The sequence below is a fragment of the Nilaparvata lugens genome, chromosome 11, assembly GCF_014356525.2.
Source record: "Nilaparvata lugens isolate BPH chromosome 11, ASM1435652v1, whole genome shotgun sequence".
Classification (NCBI taxonomy): Eukaryota; Metazoa; Arthropoda; class Insecta; order Hemiptera; family Delphacidae; genus Nilaparvata; species Nilaparvata lugens.
In genome coordinates this window covers 45,263,081-45,277,818 of record NC_052514.1, presented here as the reverse complement: position 1 = coordinate 45,277,818, position 14,738 = coordinate 45,263,081, and the positions used below count along the sequence as shown (strand labels likewise).

At 35.4% G+C, this 14,738-nt stretch overlaps 1 protein-coding gene across 1 annotated transcript in view; it reads left to right on the top strand.

Moving 5' to 3' along the window:
• The window catches only part of LOC111049106 (leucine-rich repeat-containing protein 15), a 41,717-nt gene extending 29,308 nt beyond the window's left edge, over positions 1-12,409 (top strand). Inside the window, exons 10-11 of the mRNA XM_039438540.1 lie at positions 8,940-9,065; positions 12,247-12,409. Of these exons, the coding sequence (XP_039294474.1) occupies positions 8,940-9,065; positions 12,247-12,409 (289 nt within the window). The remainder of the gene's footprint in view (positions 1-8,939; positions 9,066-12,246) is intronic.
• Positions 12,410-14,738: the final 2,329 nt, after the last annotated feature.

The window sequence follows — 14,738 nt, the reverse complement described above, 5'->3', positions numbered from 1 at the left end:
TGATGGAATGAAGCATGCACAAATGGAAAATGCAGGCGAGCGAAGCGAGCTCGTTGATCTCATTTTTGGACGATCCAGTCGGGGGTCCAGGGGGCAGAGCTCCCTGACGGATATGACGAGCGAAGCGAGCCTGACGGCTAGTTCTCCTATATTTCTCCACTGCCATTATAACGTGCATCTCACTATAATAATTATTTCCGTGCTGATAATATTGAAAGAACGGGAGAAGGAAGAAGGATAAAACTTGGCGATGAAATCAGAAACCTCAAAAGAAGCAAGACCAGAAGTTGTTGGTTACAGATTGAAGAGAGCATAGCAATTCGAACAGTATGGTTTCTTCAGGACGATGTAATAGTGCCTAGGGGAATATTTCTTCCGGCTATTTTCACGTATCTGATCAACTTCTCATTTTAACTCTTTTCTAGCCTTTTCTCTCATTTCAACGCCACTCTCCATCCTTTTTCCCCATTCTCACTATGTTTCATAAACACTCTCCTTTCTCTCTTACATCTGTTCTTCATCCTTTATCGATTCATACAATAAGTATATCATCAAAAATGATAGGGACGGGGAAAATAAGGTAATCTTCTGCTATTCCTCTCCCAAATTTAGATAAGGTTACACATAGTCCGAAATATGCTAATTCTTGTAGTTATTCACTCCACAAGATTCTCTTTTCTCAATTATTTTCACAAAGTAGATTTTTAAATTAAGATGCTTCAAAACCAAACATAGAAGATACATTTCACATTATTATCACTAGAATAGGAAATATTGAAGAAATAGTTTTGAAGGTCCAAAAAAACAAACACGATTTTGCGATGTATCTTGTCTATTCTCATCCCACTCTTTCATTCCAATATTCTTTCTTCAATTCTCTCTTACATTTTTCCCTTTGCTACCACGTTCATCCATTCTTATCCTTCTCTCACATTCATTTCATACGTTCCTATTCTTATCCTTTTCTCCTATTTTTTCTTCCTCAGACCTATCTCTCTCTTCAATGCCTCTCCTCATCTTCCTCTCTGTTTTTAACTAAACTCTTCTCTTTATCAAGTATTTCTCCAACACCTTTCTTCATCGTCTTCTCTCTCTCTCTCTCTCTCTCTCTCTCTCTCTCTCTCTCTCTCTCTCTCTCTCATTCTATTCTATTCAGACTATGTTTTCTATAAAATTTCTCCCTTGTTGAGGGACCCAAGTCTCCAATGTAGTTACTGGGAACGGACCTTACATCTGATAATATTCCAATGCATTTATTTGCTTTGCCTCCATGCAATGAATTTAGAACAATGATTATTACTACAGTGGGGACCACGTTATAATGGCAGTAAATAGAGATGAGAGAACAACGTTGCCGATCCTCTGTCTTGTCAATGTCTTCTAATAGACGGTAGCTGATACAGGTCTAATATTAACTGTTTATTCTGGTTTGAAATAATCAATTATATTTTAATGAGCAAGAAATTATATTTCCCAATAATTTCAAAATTGATCTTCATAATGAAGATGGAATATTTATCAATTCCACATGCTTAAAAGATGATCCTGCAACAGAGCAAAGCGAGAAAGATAGTGCCATCCGCTTTGTTGAATGATAGACAAGGATAGCATACCATTGTTAATCAAACACTGACATTATAACGTGGACCTTTCTTATAGATAATATCCATATTGGTTACATACAAAATGAAAATCAAAGTTTCCTCCTTTTTTAATCAATTTTTCATTCTTCACTACAAGATTCGACTTCAAAATGAAACATGTCGCCGAAAATGATAATAATATAATAATATATATATATATATATATATATATATATATATATATATATTGAAAAAGGGGTACTCTGATTTTCAACTTACGAGTGAATACCTGTAACCCTCAACAAGAAATTGACCATAGATTGGCTATTCTAGATTAAGGTCCGCGTTATAATGGCAATGGGTGATTAGCAATGGTATTACTATCCTTGTCTATCATTCCACAAAGCGGATAGCGCTATCTCTTTCTCGCTTTCCTCTGTTTCCAGATCGTCTTTCAACAATGTAGAATTGATAATTAATTGACAAAATATTTCATCTCAATTATGAAAATTCATTATGAAATCATTGAAAAATATGATTTATTGCTCGATAAAATATAATTGATTATTTAAAACAAGAATGAACAGCTAATATTACATCAATAAACTGTATCAGCTACCGTCTATAGAAGGCATTGACAAGACAGAGGATCGGCAACGTTGTTCTCCTATCCTTCTTCACTGCCATTATAACGTGGACCTCACTCTAGTTTTCCCACACTCAGCTCTAAGTGACCCTTAGGTCTCCAACTCCTTGACTTGAATAACAGTCATAATGCATTGGGTCCTGTTTAAACAACTGACTTTACAATAATAAATTATGGCTCTAGAGTAAATGGGCTCTAAGTAAGTAGGTTAGGTGAAATACGTTTACACTACTGCACAAGTTTGTTTGCATTCTTGCTCAGTTGTTTGGTTTGGGAGAAAGGAAGGCTATTTCTCGCTTCTGGAAACATAATTCTTGCTTAGTTTTGTCTTTCTTTCACACTATCAAACTCTCTCTTCCTCTCTCCCCCTTCTCTCTCTCTCTCTTTCTCAATCAATCAATCAATCTCAGAGACAGAAATCGTTTTCAGGTAGATCAGGGGAGGTGTGAGTGGCTGGACCTAGCACATGGTTCATTGGCCAGTTTTCTTTCTTTTTCTTCATTTGGTCAAAACAATTCAATATTTATTATTTCTCTTAATTCCTCTTCTTCTTCTTTTTCTACTTCAACTTCTTCTTTTGTAGCATTGTATTATTTTTCAGTTTTTATTCTTTAATTTCTATTCATATCTTAATTATAATTTAGGTTTTGTTATAATATTTTTTCTCCTTTGATTATTATTTTGTATTTCAATAATATTTATTTACCTTGTTTGTGATATTGTATGTTTGTATTTTTTCCCCTAAATTTGATTTGTTTAATCTAGTAATTATTGAGCGTTCTATTGGAGGGTAGAGTGTGAGAGGGCCGGCTGCGCCCTAACTCCGCACTCCCAGGTGAAAAATGAAGGCAGCTATTCTATTCTATTCTCTCTCCCTTCTATCACTCTCTCTCTCTCTCTATTTATCACTCTTTCCTGTATTTTTCTTCTTCTTCTCCTTATTATTATATTATTATTATTATTATTATTATTATATTATTATTATTATTATTATTATTATTATTATTATGATCATTATCATTTCATTCATCACATGACAAGTGAGTGTTTATTGCAGTCAAAGTCGGCCATTGGCAAGACTTTGGTGCATTACTAAACTGAAATGTTCAAAAATGATCTCACAATGGATGCTGTGCTGAGAACAACTGCTTTTTTCATGGCATATTTTGCACTTTTCGATATTCCCATCTGACAAAGATTTGCTGACACTTTTCTAGTTACAACTCCAACCGTGGAGATAATGACAGGAACAATTGTGACCTTTTCTTGCATCCAGACATCCTTGATCTCAGCAACCAAGGGAAGGTACTTGGAGACCTTTTCATTATAATACTGGTCCAAGTTGTGGCAGCATGGTATGCCAACATCTATTGGTGTTGTTTCCTTGGCTACCTTATCCATGAGGATGATATCTGGCCTATTATGAGCAACTGTTCTGTCTGTCAGCACCGACCGATCCCAATATAACTTATGTTTATTATTATTATCATTATTATTATTTCATTATTGTTATTATTATTATTATTATTATTATTATTATTATTAATTCATCTTCTTCTTTTTCGTCTTCTTCTCCTTTCGCTTCTTCTGATTTGTCCTCTTTTTCCTCTTTCCCATCAAGTTTTCATTCATAATTATTCCAAATTCTTCTCTTCACCCAGATTTTATACTTTCTCATGATTTTCTCCTTCCGATTATAACCTTCATCTCCTCCTGTCCCTTTTTCTCACGGTCTTTCCGCCCCTCCCCCAAATCTCCTTCCATCTCTTCACAGTTCCTTTTCGGGCCGTAACTTGCATGCTCAGTCTTCATTATCCTTTCTTTTCTCCAATTTTCTTTTGTTTCCATATTTTGTCCTTCCTCCAATCGATAGTACTTCTCTAACTTCTCTAGTTTTCTTTACTGCCTTCACTATGGAATTTTCTATCCTCCTTTCTCCTATAGTGTGGTTCACGTTATAATGGCAGTAGAAAAAGATATAAGAACAGCTTTGGCGACCCTCTGTCTTGTCAACCTTTAGTTTTGAAAATCCAAGGTAATAAACACGGATAAAGAGAGTTGGAATACTTGCAAATTCCAGACAATATGAATGACACCCCAATCTACAGGCTATAGTGAAGTCTTAAGGCTGCTATAATACAGTGGCAGACACAAATGGCATGCACAATGGCTAGCCAACGGCTGAAGCGAATGGCAAATGGCTCAGTGGGCCGTGAAATACAATGGCTGGCTCGTACGCCGATTAATTATTATCGGGCCGGCTAATACAATTAACCAGGCAGTAGGCACTCGGCTGTATTCAATGCTCGGTGGGGGGTCAATGACCTCCAGGGGTTCATCCCAATGTACCACAGATGGTTAACAAACGTTGCATCTGTTATATAATACAATAAAGAAAAGAATTGACTTATACACGTATACGAATCTGGAATCATATTTGCAAAATTCCTTACAGTTCAGGAGATATGACCAAATTTCAACCAAATCTGAGATACTTTTTGTTTCAGTGTGTTTCACGATGGTAAGTCCATGATTACCATCAAATTTTCGTGAAAAATAAAAATCGCTCAAACTTCTTGATCTTATGGTCTTTGATGCGAGAAAAACGAATCTGGAATCATATTTGTAAAATTCCTCACCGTTCAGAAGATAATTATGACCAAATTCCAGCAAATTGAGATACTCCTTGTTTCAGTGTGTTTCACGATGATTTCAGTCCATGGTTTTTTCAATTTTTTGTGAAAAATAAAAATTGCTCAAACTTCGTGATCTTATGGTTCTACTTTCCTTGCCCTATTACCATAGGTAAGGAAAGTATTGCTTTCCGAAAAAATAAGGTACCCCAATTTACCGACAAGTAGTCGGGGTGTCAAGTAGTCGGAGTGGCACCTAGTCGCATACCCGCCAGAAGACAGCGTTGCCGATTCTCGGCCTTGTCACTCCCTTCCATAGAAAATAGTTGCTACCGGTAATGTGATATGATATTAACTGTTCATCCTTGTTGAAAATAATTAATTATATTTTATTCGTAAAGAAAATATAATATTCATTGATCGAGATAGAATGTTTTGTTAATTGATTATATATCTACATTCAAAAAAAGGACCTAGCAACGTTGCAGAGCTAGAAAAAAATAGCACCATCTGCTTAGGCAAGCAGCACCAATTTTAATCAAATACTGCAATTATAATTTTAATCTAAATATTCTATGCTATAAAACACTTCAATCATCAAAAAAGCTGAGCTATGCAAAAAATAGAGGATGAATGGAAATCGCATAAACCCAGTGTGACAACAAGAGGCATTGTTTGTGACATCAAATATTATTGTATTTTGATCGCGCCTTCAAGAAGTGGGTCAAATTCTGCTGAGCTTTGCAAAATGTAGGACAATGCCATTCCTTGCTTTTTCTCACTGATATTGGTCCGACAAAGTAGACTATGCTATGATCTTTCTTCTTTGCTGCTTCGGCTCATTCACAATCCTTTTCTAACCTAAAAATTCTTATGCTCTCAGCTTTCCCTGCCATTTCTGATATTTCTTCTTCTCCTTTTTCTTATTATTCTTCTTCTTCTTCTTCATCTTCTCATTCTTATTCTTCTTATTCCTCTTCCTTCTCCAATACCTCCTCCTCCTACTCCTTCTCTTCTTTTACTCCTGTCTCTTTCTTTTTCTTCTTCTTCCCCCTCCTTCATCAATTCCTCTTCCTCGTCTCACCACACTCCTCTCTTTCTCATCCTCCTTCTCTCCTGCTTCTCTTCTTTTTGTCTTCTTCTTCTCTTCCTCTACTTCTCCCTTCTTCACCTTTTCCTCCTCCTCGTCTCACCAAACTCTTTCTCATTCTCCTCCACCTTCTCACCTGCTTCTCTTCTTTTTCTGCTGACCTCTCCCTCTTCTTTGTCACCTGTCTCTTTCTTCTTCCTCTTTATCTTATTCTTACCCTTCTCTCTCCTATTTCTCCTCCTCGTCCCACCACCCTTCTTCTCCATCTTCTTCGTCTTCTCACCCTTCTTCTTCTTCGTCTTCTCTCCCTTCTTCTCCTTCTTCTTTTCCCACTCTTGATATTCTTGATCGTGTTCTTGTTCCGCTTCTCCTTCTTCTTCTTCATCCTCTCCTTTTTATAATAATCTCCTCCTCTTCATAATAAAATTTTCGTGAACGAACAAAATTGAAAAAAATCTTATAGGATTCTTCTCCCGTACCTCCATGTTTACACGTCTGATAATACGGGGGGAACTCTCTGTCATTCACACTCTCTCTCTCTATTCCACTCACTCTATCACACTCTCTCACTCCCTCTCTCCCCCCCACACTATCACTCCCTCTTCCACACATTCTCTCTTTCTTTCCCGGTCGTGTGTTGATGGGAAGGATATTTTATATCCTTCTAAGAGAATCGACAACTATTTGTTGAAACACCGTCGATTTTCATTCATTCATTTATTGTATAAAATACTTAATTGTATAAATTGTATGATTTATGAAGTTACATCACATTATTATATCATCGTTATTCCAATTGCATCCAAATCTTTATTCTCATTGATTGATTATTTATATTTTGTAGAATTCGTTGAATAACTAGCATTATCGTCATTTAATGTAAATTAGTGTATAAGCCAGTAAATATTGTAACACACATAAATAAAGAAATCTAATCTAATCTCCCACACTTTCTCTCTTCCTCTCTCTCTCAATCTATTACTCTCTCCCACACTTTCTCTCTTTCTCACTCTCTCACGCTTTCTCACTCTCATATTACAGGAGACGCTATTGATATGATATTACATTGTTATCAGGGAGCCTTGTCTTGTTATATTGAGGTATTTCCGCGTTCCCTCTCTATGAATACAGGAGGCCGTCTAACGATAAAAGTCAAGTTTTATTGAACTATCAACATGATGAACAACATTTTTGCATCAGAAATTTCAGTTTCTGTAAAGGACGTTTACTCTCTTCCTACTACAACTTACAAGTTTCATAAATGAACCTGCCATTGTTGTCACAAAAATCACATGAATGGAGCTGCCCATTGTCACAAAAATTGTGGAAACTGATGAATGGGAAAGCTTTGAAGTTAATCTCCATTCATGAAAGCGATTTATGAGTGGTATTAAACACTGAATGAATTCATTATTCACTAGCAAAGTATTCTAATAGGGCTACGTGATTTGTTTATTATAAGATGTTTGAAGAAACGGATCCAATGGTTCAAAGAACACCACACGTCAACCAGAGCTTATTATGTTCCCAAGAATAAGGATTTTATATTATTAAATAAGGATAGTTATAGTTACATAGTACCATTTTTCCTAACGTTTCCATATAAATACTTCTAGTTTCAGCTCTCAAACCGTTTTCATAGATTTTATTATTTAATTTGGATAATAGCGGCAATAAAAATAGTGGTAATGAAGTGAAATAATAAAATGAAAAAGAAAATATGAAATGGAATAGTAATAAAGCAAGAGTATAATAAGCGAAACAAGTTTTCAGCTGTGAATAACAAATAGTGAGTAGGTTTTTGATTTTGTATTAAAATTTTTTAAATGAGTGCAATATTTCTATAGTTTTTAATTTATTGTGATACATTCTGTGATTCATTTAGAGTATAAGATCAACCTTCAAAATTCAAAATTTTAAACCATCATTCCTGGACCGAAAATCAAGTAACGAAGCAGTGTGTGATAACATAACCTTATCTTTTGGACAACATTAACATTTTATCAAAATTTTTGGAGAGAAATAGTACAGGCTCAGCTTAGTTTTTCCTCCAATGTCATAATTGTATTATGATTATAGTATTTTATACAATAAATGAAATGAAATAAATGAAAGTATGATGATTCTTTTTTCTGACCTTCTTCAAAGTTTTTTTCAACATGTGAGCATTTCCTATTTTAGTGATATAAAGTGTGATACATAAATTTAATAGTTTACTTGGTTTTAAAACATCTGAATTTGAAGAAATCTGCTTTGTGAAAGTGGAGAAATACAGGACATAAACTATTTCCGAGTAATGAATGAAAAAGACTTAGAAATTGTCAAAAATCACAGATTTATTGATACTTAGAATTTCTAAGTATCAACAAAACTGTGGTTTTTGACAATTTCTTAGACTTTTTCGTTCAATATTAATAATTACCACAATATCAACTTCAACTACACAAAAAATTTCTGAGTAAATTAATCTTATTATTTTAAATTTGATAGATAAACAGTATGAGGTTAACTCAAATCTTTCTTCTCCTTATCATTTCAATAATATACATAATGTAAGAATGAATGAAGGATAAAGAATGGACAGCCAATAAAAATTAATTATGTCACAATCATATTACAGACACTATGTGCAGGTTGCACAAAAGCCAGTTAAATTTCACTCGTAATTAATTCCACGAGAACCAATCAGACAAGCCTTCTTCTCGAAAAATCCTTCTCTAATTAGTCTCGTGGAATTAATCACGATAAAAATTTAACCGGCTTTTGTGCAATCGGACCTATAATTTAGAATTTGAGTTATGGATGGAATTGCAATCAATGATTCCGATAAATTCTTCATTCTTTATTAATCAATACGATAAGAACATCATCAAAATGATAGGGACAGAAAAAATAAGGTAGCCTTGTGCTATTCATCTCTCAGAAATTCAGATAAGGTTACACATAGTCCGAAACAGGTTAATTCATTGACAATTGAATTTTTGCAGACAACTGGATAGCAACAAATTCCAGTTCCTACCAGCTGACTGCTTGAGTTTCCTGCCGAATCTTGTGTCCATGAAGCTGGCGAAAAACCCCTGGCATTGTGACTGCAATATACTCTATCTAGCCAAGTAAGTGAATACTGATGTATTGTATAAACACTATACTAGTGAGTCCCTGGGTTGGAACTCGCCCTAGAACTGTTGTAGTCTTTGAAACCTGCAAATTTCAATTATACAAAGTTGATGAAAGTTATGAAAACAGCTGAATATTTCTCTCACAAGAATAATTTGACAGTGGGTTTCATTGGGGATTCTATTCGAGATGAAAAAATCTGGTGTGGCGCACTCACACAACTTTCCTTGCCGTTTTGAAAATTGATCACCTGACGCTAGTGTTCACGAGCATCTCAAGTCTACTAATTCTAACATCTGAGCCAGCTGGTGACAGGACAATAGCGCTGCAGACACACAAAGTCTGCTATCTCTTCATAGTGAATGATAATAGAATCAACAGTTGCCAACAGTTTGAAATTGAATAATCTTATTTTCTCGAATTTCGAGCTTATTTTCAATTTTTGGTGAAAATGTTAGTGTTCTACATTAATTGTAGAGATTTTTATGCTCAATCTTTTCCACTTGAAATTTTTTGTTCAAATTGTATCTGAAACCTGATAATTGAGATTCTAAAATCAAACTTTGCATAGATGGGGCGGTGCTCCTGAAATCTTTACAGATACTTGTGACAGTTGATAGAGCTTATCAATGACTTTCAAAAGTATGAATTTAATCAAAATCTTTGGAGCCGTTTTCGAGAAAATGTCGAAAACCCCTGTTTTTCACAACATTTTCGCCATTTTAGCCGCCATCTTGAATTGCATTCGATCAAAATTGTTCGTGTCGGATCCTCATAGTGTAAAGACCTTAAGTTCCAAATTTCAGGTCATTCCGTTAATTGGGAGATGAGATATCGTGTACACAGACGCACATACACTGATACACACATACATACACATACACACACACACACACACACACACACCACACACACCACACACACCACACACACACACACACACACACCACACACACACACACACACACACACACACACACACACACACAACACACACACACACACACACCACACACACACACACCACACACACACAACACACACACACACCACACACACACACACACACACACACACACACCACACACACACACACACACACACACACACCACACACACCACACACACACACACACACACCACACACACACACACACACACACACACCACACACACACACACACACACAACACACACACACACACACACACACACACACACACACAACCACACACACACACACACACACACACACACACACATACAGACCAATACCCAAAAACCACTTTTTTGGACCCAGGGGACCTTGAAACGTATATAAATTTAGGAATTGGGGTACCTTAATTTTTTTCGGAAAGCAATACTTTCCTTACCTATGGTAATAGGGCAAGGAAAGTGAAATTACTGTGTCGCTTCAATATTCTTGACCCTCCGAATTCATTTTTTAATATGAGAAGGTGATCATGTGATACATGAAAATCATGAAAACAGCTGAATATTCCTTTTACAAGAATAGTTTGAAAGTGGGATTCGTCGGGGATTCTATTTGAAATGAAAAATTACTCTGTCGCTTCAACATCTTTGACCCTCGCAAATCCATTTCTTTAAATGAGAAGGTGGTCATGTGAGACATGATCTCGATACTGAGTTTCAAGAGAGAATTAATGGCGAAAACCACATATTGGAAAATATAAATCTAAATTTAAAAACTATATTGTGAAAATAGTTGACAACTGAAAATTTTGTGGAGAGAACAACTACAAGACTTAACTTATTTCGGACCATATCTAAATTTGAGAGAGGAATAGCACAAGGTTACTTTATTTTCTCTCTCCCTATCATTTTGATGATGTACAGCTGAATTCATGTGTCAGGGCTTGTGATGGCTTCCAAATAAAAATATTATTAGGAAATTGAGATGGGATCATGGAGGAGCATGGAGATAAAAAACGTCACTACCAAAGCTACGATGAAAAAATTCAAGAACAAGAAAATGAATTCAGTATAATCTACAATGGAATAAGACAGGAAAAATGTAAATTATTGAAAGGAAATGACGTTTGGTGTATTTAGTGAAGATTTTAAAGTCTATGTGATAATGAACTCCAAGGTTGGAAATAAACGTTTCTAATTTCCGTTAATATTGTCGAAAGAAGCTTGAAGTCAGTATTATTCTTTCTTAAGTGTAGGATAGTGCGGAATTTATGTGCCTTTGTGAAATATATTACTAGATCGGATTTTTGTATGAATAATTATTATGAAAAGTGTGTTTTTCGACTCGATGTTTTACACTTATAAAATACTTATATCACGACATGAAATTTATCTACTTGACTACAAGACAAGATGTGCCTGTACGATAATATTCATATAGTGAGGTCGACGTTATAATGGTAGTGAAGGAAGATAGGAGACAGCGTTTCCGATTCTCTGCCGAGTAAATTGAAGAGTTTTGGTGATAGGTGGTTGATGTGTCGTTGGTATATCGCGTGTTAAAAAGGTTGAGAGCCCGTTTCCGAGCTCAGGATTTAGTCTAAGTTCTAGACTTTAGACAGCTGTAGTCAGAATATTGGCTTTCCGAAACGGGGCGGAGTTCTTAGTTTTCATGAAGAACTTTATTTTCTCATTTCCTTAATTGGAAACGTTTTTCCTTGACGGAATAAAACATTCTCAAATAAAATTCAAAATGGAAATAGCTGAAGCTCTACACTATTCTCTCTTCATTTTATTTTTGTGTTCAATTTTATAGTTCTTCGGAATATAATTAGAACGTCGATTACGACTACGCCCCGTTTCGGAAAGCCAATTTTCTGACTACAGCTGTTCAACATTTGGAACTTAGATAGATCCCGAGCTCGGAAATCGGCCATTATATTTCTTGTGTGGTTCCTATGTTGAAAGCTTTCTAAGATTTTGTTTAATTCGCTAACTATTTGCCGAGAGTAGAGCTGTCTTGTGTCTATCACACCTAATTCATTGTAGAGCTGGTCTAAATGAACAGTTAATATTCCATCAGATATACTGGTATCAGCTATCCTCTATAGAAGGCAGTGGCAAGGCAGAGAATCGGCGACGCAGTTCTTCCATCTTTCCCCATCACCATCATAACGTGGACCTCACTATAGTCGTTTTCAATTTCATTTTGTTTTTAAATGTTCATGTTTTTGTGGATTGTAGTTGGTTGAGGAATAACAGTGCTATAGTTTGGGACTCTACGCCCACCTGCAGGGGGCCAGGTGACCTTGGGGGCAAGCCCCTTGACCAGATGACCTTCGATGACCTCTGCGACGGCCAATGGGCCAGTATGACAAGGCTCACCCCTCGCATTCCTGTCAAGTAAGCAAAAATAAACTATTTAAAAAAATAAAAATCAAAGTGGGCTACACTTCTTCAAACTTGTGTTTTGAAGAGACTCGAGAAATTGTCAAAAAATTCACTTCATTTTATAAGTGGATTTTTGAGAATTTTCGAAGTTTTTTCAATTTTGGAAAATTCTCACAACACTAATATTAACTCTACAAACATAATTTTATTTCTCAAAAGTTTCAAATTAAAACTCAATTTTCGAGTATGTTTCAATAATAATTGAGTCGTTCCAAGTCAGTTATTGATATTATGAGTCAAAACATGTTGTAAAGAATAGAATAATGTTTAGAAAAGGATAGACCTACTTTGATTTGTTCATTCTCACATAAATACAAGTATTCCTTACCAATAAAGTGAAAAATGAGCTAGTATCAAGTCAGAATTGAGTTTGTTTTTCGCGTTCTGCAGAATTCCCTGCAATATGTTAATATTTTCCAATTAAGTGGATAATCCAGTAAGTGCCAGTTCCACAAAAGCTGGCTAAATATTATCCGTGATTGATTCCACGATAAACGATCATAGAAACCGTCTTTCTAAAAACGCCTTCCTCGATTGGTTCTCGTGGAATTAATCACGGTTAAAACTTAACAGGCTTTTGTGCAACCAGGCTTCAAGCCTGGTTTTCACTAGTAGAGTTAGTGGTCGAGTAACTGGCATACGAACTCTACTCTACTCACTTGGTCGAGTAATTGTTTTCACTACATTTGAGAATAGTAGGTGAAGTTTGTTGTCTAGTGAACAGAACTAACCTTAAATTGTCAATACTCTACTCTGACTACTTCACTAGTTGAAGACTGTTTTCATTAGCATAGTAGTGGTAGAGTAGAGTGAGAAGCGGCGGTGGGGGAAGGCAAGTGGTAGAGTACTATCTCACGGTGCTATCACATTCTACTCTACTGAAAAATAGTACTCTACCATGAACGTTTTTATTGGGAGAGTTCACAAGATAGTTGATACTTGCCCAGGGAGCTCTACCACCAACACTACCAATGAAAACCACGTTCAAGTGATGCACAGTTTTTTAATTTTAAAATCAACAGAACTGATTTTATAGAATGTACATAATTTCATATTCTATTTGGTTGTGAAGATCTTATGGAAATTAAAATGTGAATTTCAATCAATTTCCGATTTTTTTTTCAATAAGATTTCCATTTTCTTTGAAGAGTTTTTGGGAATTAAAATATAAATTTCAATATTGATTTCTATTCTTTTTTCAGGGGTACAGAGCAGCAAAAGATGAGTCTTGGAGTTTAACCGGCTTATGAAGGCAATTATTTAACAACAAATAATATTTTTATTACGGTGTTATCCTATTATAACCGCATACCATATATTACTAACAATCTTTCATCTGTTATATTACTAATAATAAATGTGATTGATATAATATCATGCCATTCGGGCTAACAATGTGTTATCATTCATTTAACACCTCATCATGATAGAAATGACTATAGTGAGGTCCACGTTATAATGGCAGTGTTTGATTAGCAATGGTATCGCTCTCCTTGTCTATCATTCAACAAAGCGGATAGCGCTATCTCTCTCTCGCTTTCCTCTGTTGCCAGATCGTATTTTGTGGAATTAACAAAATTATTCATCTTGATTAATAAAATTCACCATGAAATTATTGAAAAATATATTCTCTTGCTTGATAAAATATAATTAATTATTTTAAACGAGAATGAACAGTTATTATTACATCAATAAACCTGTATCAGCTACCGTCTATAGAAGGCATTGACGAGACAGAGGATCGGCAACGTTTTTCTCCTATCTTTCTCCACTGCCATTATAACGTGGATCTCACCAAAGTCATAACCAACATCATAACATTGGTTTCGATACTTTATGTACTAACTTGGTTTTTTTATGAAAACTTTTGTTAACCATTTCGGTAAAGGTACAGTTTTGAGCTGATAGTGAGGTCTTCGTTATAATGGAAATTGAGAAAGATAGAGGAGCACTGTTGCCGATTCTCTTCCTTCTTTGGATGATAGCTGATACCAGTATCCCTGATGTAATTTGAACAACTGTTCATTCTTGTATAAAATCATCAATAATTGTGTTTTATTCGCCAAAGAAGTTCACTTTTCAATAATCAAATTATAAACTCCTATAACTGAAGTTGTATATCCTGCTAAGTATATTATTCTTCTTTGTTGATATACATCAACGTTGCGGAGCTGGAGAATGATAACGCTATCTGCGTTGTAGACTGATAGACAAGGATAACAACACCAATGTTAATCAAATACTGTCATTAAAACGTGGAGCTCACATAGTCCAGATCAGCGATA